We start from the raw sequence: 7,847 nt of genomic DNA, 5'->3' as shown, positions 1-7,847 counted from the left end.
AGTACGCATTTCACATGCGCCGGTTAGGATGCAAAAAACAGTAAAGACAAATGCAAGTTCATTTGTTCTGGAATGCTTGGAATGAACACATACACACGCGTGCACACACACACACATATCCGCGTACACATGTACATGCATGTGGTGTAAGCGCGGGCACTGTGTCCGGTTAGCATGTGTAGCATGTGGCTCTCCACGGGGCAGTGTTGACCTGCTCTGTGACCTGGGCTCTGACCTGTGACCTGGGCTGTGTGTTCTGCGTCCCTGCAGGTCCAGGCGCGGCTGGCGGAGGCCGTGGAGGAAGGCAGGCGTCCTGAGGCGGTGTAGGGCTGGCAGCGTGGGAGGGGTGTCCTCCTGCGGGCTAGGCCCTGAGCTCCGCCCTGCGGCAGGGCCAGGCCCCAGCAGGCAGACACAGGAAGGGCATGGGCACCTCTCCCTCCGAGGGCGCACCTCGCTCCGAGGGTACAGCTCTCACTCGTAGGGGGGCAACCCGAACAGCTCGGGCTGGAAGTCCTGCAGGGAAGCCAGGACCACGGTGGCCTTTGTCGTCAACTCTCGGTGCAAATGCCCGTCTGGAACCATGACCACCTGCATCCCGGCTGCCAGGGCGGCCTCCACCCCATTGGGCGCATCCTCGAAGACAAGGCACTGCGGGGTGAGGAAGAGAGAGATGAGATGGCCTGGTCCCTCGCCAGACAGCGAGAGGGGGCTGTCGGTCGTCCCGTCTCTGCTGGCCGGCACCGCACACACCGAGAGGGCACGGAGGGGCTCTCCCGCGGGCACCGCGCACACCGAGAGGGCACGGAGGGGCTCCCCCGCGGGCACCGCGCACACCGAGACGGGCACGGACGGGCTCTCCCGCGGGCAACGCGCAACACCGAGACGGGCTACTGGACTGGCTTCTCCGCGGGCAACCGCGCACACCGAGACGGGCACGGACGGGCTCTCCCAGCGGGCACCGCGCACAACCGGAGAGGGCACGGACGGGCTCACCCACAGGCACCGCGCACACCGAGACGGGCACGGACGGGCTCCCCCGCGGGCACCGCGCACACCGAGAACGGCGCACGGAGGGGCTCCTCCCGGCGGACAACCGCGACCACACCGAGACGGGTCACTGAGGGGCTCACCCAACAGGCACCGCGCACACCGAGGAACGGGCACGGACGGGCTCTCCCGCGGGCACCGCGCACACCGAGAGGGCACGGAGGGGCTCTCCCGCGGGCACCGCGCACACCGAGACGGGCACGGAGGGGCTCTCCCGCGGGCACCGCGCACACCGAGACGGGCACGGACGGGCTCTCCCGCGGGCACCGCGCACACCGAGACGGGCACGGACGGGCTCCCCCGTGGGCACCGCGCACACCGAGACGGGCACGGACGGGCTCCCCCGCGGGCACCGCGCACACCGAGACGGGCACGGAGGGGCTCTCCCGCGGGCACCGCGCACACCGAGACGGGCACGGAGGGGCTCACCCACGGGCACCGCGCACACCGAGACGGGCACGGACGGGCTCCCCCGCGGGCACCGCGCACACCGAGACGGGCACGGACGGGCTCCCCCGCGGGCACCGCGCACACCGAGACGGGCACGGAGGGGCTCCCCCGCGGGCACCGCGCACACCGAGACGGGCACGGAGGGGCTCCCCCGCGGGCACCGCGCACACCGAGACGGGCACGGAGGGGCTCCCCCGCGGGCACCGCGCACACTGAGACGGGGATGGGCACCGCGCACATTTACTGAAATAATAAACATTTAAGTAATGTAAAAAAGACTAATTTTACATATATTTTCTCTTATTAATTAGTACTTTTGTTTATATTATTCATCCATTCACCATGTATCCATCCATGCATCCATTCATCCACCCACCCACCCACCCTCCCATCCATCCACCCACCCACCCATGCATGCAAACATCTACCCATGCATCCATCCATCCATGCATCTATCCATCCATGCATACATTCATCCATCCAACCCACCCACCCGCCCACCCACTCATCCATCCACCCACCCATCCATCCACCCACCCATCCATCCACCAACCCACCATGCATGCAAACATCTACCCATGCATGCATCCATCCACACACTCAAACATCTATCCATCTATCCATCCATCTATGCATCCATCCACCCATGCACACAAACATCTATCCATCTATCCATGCATCCACACATGCATGCAAACATCTATCCATCCATCCATGCATGTTTGTGTGCATGTATCCATCCATCTATGCATCCATCCACCCCCGCACACAAACATCTATCCATCCATCCATTCTTCCAACTGGCCATCCACCCACTCACCTGGACATGCATCATCTCTATCAACTCTCTCTCCCTCCCCCTCCTCCCTTCTTCCCTCCTGACACCTGAGGCAGACATGCAGGCCACCCAGGATGTGCTCAGGCCGCCCGGCGGCTCCCCTGTGACTAGTGCTTAGTGTGGGCCCCCTCAGGCTTCCCCTTGTCATAAAATGGCTGTGGAGAGTAATTCAGTCACGAGATTTGAATCAGCCCGTGTAGTGCTGCGTCTAGGAACTCACTGTCATCCCTGACTCCTGGGGCCGAGCTCCTAAAGCCCTTGGAATTTATTGAGACTCTGTTGTTGTTCATAACAAGCCCCTTGCAAGCAGACCAGAGTCTACAATAACTCCGTGGGCTGGCCAGAACGAAGTGGCCTGGGTGCTCCCTGGCTGGTGTCTGAGCAGGCCCAGCGTTGGGGCTGCACCCTGGACCCGTGGGTCTGTGCTAACTCTAGGCCCTGGTGCCAGAGCTAAAGTGATCTGCGGGACGCCCGGCTGGGTCGGAGAATCAGAGAACAACCCACGAGTGACATGTTTCAACCTGCTTTCGTGGGTCCTGCGTGGTAGGTTGGGCCATGGACCGAAAAGAGCAGATCATTCAAAAGTGCCCCCAGCACCCACCTAAGTCCCCACCAAGCCAGGTCCGCACGCAGCACCCCAGGCGGATGACCCCACCCACTTGAGGACGCAGGCAGGTCACCAGCAGGAGCCCGGCAGGGTGTACCCCGCTGTCCTAGAACCTGCACCCGCACAGACTGGAGGCCCAGCCTTCTTCTCGGCCCTCACAGCGCCTGAGACTTTACGGCACAGAACCGCCCTGTCACCTCCCCACACGCTCTTCCGGGCACACACACCCGCCCATCTCCCGGACACCCTGGAGCAGCCCAGAGGGACAGGGATCTGCCGCGCAGGGCCCACCGCAGCCACCTCCCAGGCACACATACCCCCGCCCATCTACTGGACACCATGGAGCAGCCCCCAGGACGCGGATCTGCCGCACAGAGCCCACCGCAGCTGCCTCCCAGGCACACATACCCCCGCCCATCTCCTGGACACCCTGGAGCAGCCCAGAGGGACAGGGATCTGCCGCACAGAGCCCACCGCAGCCGCCTCCCAGGCACACATACCCCCGCCCATCTCCTGGACACCCTGGAGCAGCCCAGAGGGACAGGGATCTGCCGCGCAGGGCCCACCGCAGCCACCTCCCAGGCACACATACCCCCGCCCATCTCCTGGACACCCTGGAGCAGCCCAGAGGGACAGGGATCTGCTGCACAGAGCCCACCGCAGCCGCCTCCCAGGCACACATACCCCCGCCCATCTCCTGGACACCCTGGAGCAGCCCAGAGGGACAGGGATCTGCCGCACAGAGCCCACCGCAGCTGCCTCCCAGGCACACATACCCCCGCCCATCTACTGGACACCCTGGAGCAGCCCAGAGGGACAGGGATCTGCCGCACAGAGCCCACCGCAGCCGCCTCCCTGGCACACACACCGCGCCCATCTCCCGGACACCCTGGAGCAGCCCAGAGGGACAGGGATCTGCCGCACAGGGCCCACCGCAGCCACCTCCCAGGCACACATACCCCCGCCCATCTCCTGGACACCCTGGAGCAGCCCAGAGGGACAGGGATCTGCCGCGCAGGGCCCACCGCAGCCACCTCCCAGGCACACATACCCCCGCCCATCTCCCGGACACCCTGGAGCAGCCCAGAGGGAAGGGATCTGCCGCACAGGGCCCACCGCAGCCACCTCCCAGGCACACATACCCCCGCCCATCTACTGGACACCATGGAGCAGCCCCCAGGACGCGGATCTGCCGCACAGAGCCCACCGCAGCTGCCTCCCGGGCACACGCACCCCGCCCATCTCCCGGACACCCTGGAGCAGCCCAGAGGGACAGGGATCTGCCGCACAGGGCCCACCGCAGCCACCTCCCAGGCACACATACCCCCGCCCATCTCCCGGACACCATGGAGCAGCCCCCAGGACGCGGATCTGCCGCACAGGGCCCACCGCAGCTGCCTCCCAGGCACACACACCCCGCCCATCTCCCGGACACCCTGGAGCAGCCCAGAGGGACAGGGATCTGCCACGCAGGGCCCACCGCAGCCGCCTCCAAGGCAGGAACGGACAGAACGGGACCTTTGGTGACGGGGAGCGCAGGGCACCGCGGACACCCTCTGAGGTCAGGACGCAGGCTGGCGCACGGGGCGAGGCGCGGTCGGTGAGCGTGGCCAGCACGTCCGCACTGCAGGGACACCCCCAGGGCTGCTCTTACAGACAGGTGCTGCGGCCCCATCACTGCACACCCGAGCGTCAGGCCCCGTGCGGCGGTCCAACCTGAGCTGTCTCAGGGATGTGCCGGCCTCCCGATTTCGGGGTGTCACTGTCCTGGTGACTGGGGCCGCTCTGCTCCCCAACAACAAACACGATGTCACCGAGCACACGGGAGCTCACTGCCCTCCCCCAGGTCTCCAGGCGCCCTGCAAAGTCCCTGCTCTGCCTGAACACAAACATGTCCTACCAGCGAGCCCGGGCCGCCCTCCCCGCCGCGGCCCGTACCTTGTCCACAGGCGCGGGAGGGGAGAACCTCCGCGCACAGGCCAGGAAGATGTCTGGATCCGGCTTGCCCTTGCTCACTTCAGGGTCGTCCCCCAGAACGATGTGGTCGAACAGAGCGAAGAACTCCTTGTGCCTGCTGGTCTTCATCTGGAAGGACGCCGAGCCGGAGCTGGTGGCCACGGCCATGGGCACCTTCCGCTCTCGCAGATGCTGGATCAGCCTTTCCACCCCTGGGGAGCACAAGGGACAGGCTCGGTGGGCTGGACAGGCCGCAGCCTCACGGGACAGCCCCGCAGCGGGCTCGGAGGCCCCGGGCGTCCGCCTCTTCCCAGGGACAGTCTGATCGGACACACCCCGCGGTGGACGGCGACCAGCCCCACAGTGCCCCCCTGGAAACGGAACTCAGCAAAGCGGCCAGGCCTGCGCTCTCCCAAAGGAACAGAGCACCACGGTTCAGCTGAAAGACTATTTCGGTCACAAGTGTTTTCATCCACTGCCGCAGGCAAAGTCCCTGTCCTCTCTGAGGCCACAGCAAAGGTGGACACAGTCCTTTTGTCAGACACGTGAACCTTTGGGAAGGGACAGGTGCTCTGCTGGACACTTCCGAGCAGAACCCTAAGAGATGCTCAGAGCTGGGGGCGGGGGGCTCAACTCCACACCTGGACACAGGGAGGCTCCTTAGAGAACAAAGTCAAGCCGAGCCTCTGCTGCGTGGAAAATTCACACTGCCCAGTGTCCAATCAGGAATCGCTGCACCTGCACAGAAGCCGACAAACAGACCCGACGCCAGGAGACACGTGGGCAGCACAAATGCAGGCAGGATAGAATTACCAGGTGATGACCTTCCATAACAGCTTCATAAACATTCTAAACACGCCCGCCTCAGACACTGTCGGCGTGGAGAAGATAACACAACAGCATGAGTGGATGCAACGATGCGCTGCCTACGAGACGCCTAGGACAGACACAAACACTCAGGTTAAAACGAAAGGCTGAACCCTGCTGTTATGTAACCACTGCCCCCGGAGGGTCCGGGTGGTGTAGGAGTAGCAGCCAAGTGGGTTTTACAAGAATGAACGACTCTTATTGGAGATGATGCCCCATCGTGACCATTGGTCAGTGCACCAACAGGACAGAAGGACTTCAGTGCCCATCATAGACAACAGCTTCAAGCTCCGCAGGCGAAACCGCACAGACCCGAGTGGAGAGAGACACAGATCAGGCACATTTCAAACTCCACTCTCAGAAATCCCTAGGACAGGCCCACAGGAGACAGCGGAAGGAACTGCGGACCCCACCACCGCCGTCAGACCACAGAACGGAACCGGCTCCGTCTACCCACTTTTCCGACCACAGCAGAGGGCACGTCATTCCAAGGACGCGTGGAACATTCAACGAGACACAGCTTGAGGCCATAAGGTCTGGAACAAGACTTTACAAGAATTGAAATCACACAAAATATGTCCCCTTATCACACTGGAATTCAAATAGACATCAGTAACGGGAAGGTATTTGGACATTCACAAATGTCTGGATTTTAAACAACACGCTTGTTTGTAAGGCACATGTCAAAGATGACATCACAACAGGAAATTTGACATCTGGGAGGGATCAGTTTGATGCGATCAACAGGGTGGGGCCCCTGTGATGAGGTTGGTGCCCTATGAAGAGGAGTAGCCACCAGAGCTGTCCCCACCCTGTGAAGGCACAGTGATAGCAGCCATCAAGTGCCAGGAAGGGAACCCTCACCAGGACCTGGCGGTGCTAACACCCCTGTAGATGTCAACCTCAGGACTGCGTCTGTTTCAAGCTGCCCCAGGACTGCGCCTGTTTCAAGCTGCCCCAGGACTGCGTCTGTTTCAAGCTGCCCCAGGACTGAGCCCGTTTCAAGCTGCCCCAGGACTGCGCCCGTTTCAAGCTGCCCCAGGACTGCGCCCGTTTCAAGCTGCCCCAGGACTGCGCCCGTTTCAAGCTGCCCCAGGACTGCGCCCGTTTCAAGCTGCCCCAGGACTGCGCCTGTTTCAAGCTGCCCCAGGACTGCGTCTGTTTCAAGCTGCCCCAGGTCTGTGCCTGCTTCAAGCTGCCCCAGGACTGCATCTGTTTCAAGCTGCCCCAGGACTGCGTCTGTTTCAAGCCGCCCAGTCTGTGGTTTTGGTACAGCAGCCCAGCACAGACAGTGAAGCTCGCGAAAGCATCACCACAGGATCCGCACTGAAGCCCTTGGAAGTACTACAGTCAGCCTCCCCTTCATTAACCTGGGCAGGGAGGGCCGTGCCCTTCGACTGCACCCTCAGGTGCTGACAGCCAGGTGAGCCCGAAGCAAAGGGCTCCTCACCACGTCACATTTACACACGGTCACCCGACAGGGACGCCCCCTTGCCAGTGCGGCCTCCACGGAGCACTGCCGCGCTGCCCCTGGGTACAGTGAGTGGGTGTGCCCTGCTCCCGCACACTCACGCCACAGGGACCGCAGAGAGTGAGCTTGTTTGGAAACAGGGTCTTTGCGGGTGTCCTTAGCTGAGGACCTGGAGATGCGGCCATCCTGGACGTACAGGGGGACCCTCAGGGCAGTGACTAGCGTCCACATGAGGAGAGGACACAGAAACCCGAGAAAGCCGGCCGCAGGAAGAGAGATGCGGGTTCGAGGGACGCAGCCGTGAGCCCAGGGACACCTGCAGCCCGGAGCCAGGGGGCGGGGAGGAGCCCACCTTCGTGCCAGCCTGGGGCCCCGGGGGGAGCCTGAAAGAAAAGGACTGGTTCCCTGCACGACCCTTCTGCTGGGGTCCTGGCAGGGCCGGTGCGCGCGTCTTGGGTACAGGTGAGCGTGTCCCTGCACAGGAGTGGCCAGCACCTCGCGGGCGGTGGTGGGACGCGGGGCAGGCGGAGCGTCCGCAGGGGCAGAGGGTCCCGGCATCTCCAGGGGTCTCTGCACCCTCCATGCTCCTGGTCCCTGGACAGCTGACGTCT

General features: G+C 63.2%; 1 protein-coding gene across 1 annotated transcript in view; it reads right to left on the bottom strand.

Moving 5' to 3' along the window:
* Positions 1–235: 235 nt before the first annotated feature.
* LOC118636566 (pseudouridine 5'-phosphatase) overlaps positions 236–7,847 on the bottom strand; it is a 41,837-nt gene continuing 34,225 nt past the window's right edge. Inside the window, exons 3-4 of the mRNA XM_036271702.1 lie at positions 4,881–5,110; positions 236–648 (exon numbers count right to left, since the gene is read on the bottom strand). Coding sequence (XP_036127595.1) covers positions 472–648; positions 4,881–5,110 — 407 coding nt within the window. The 3' untranslated portion in view covers positions 236–471. The remainder of the gene's footprint in view (positions 649–4,880; positions 5,111–7,847) is intronic.

The sequence above is a fragment of the Molossus molossus genome, unplaced genomic scaffold, assembly GCF_014108415.1.
Source record: "Molossus molossus isolate mMolMol1 unplaced genomic scaffold, mMolMol1.p scaffold_m16_p_2, whole genome shotgun sequence".
NCBI classification, from domain to species: Eukaryota; Metazoa; Chordata; class Mammalia; order Chiroptera; family Molossidae; genus Molossus; species Molossus molossus.
This window is presented reverse-complemented; position numbering and strand designations above follow the sequence as displayed.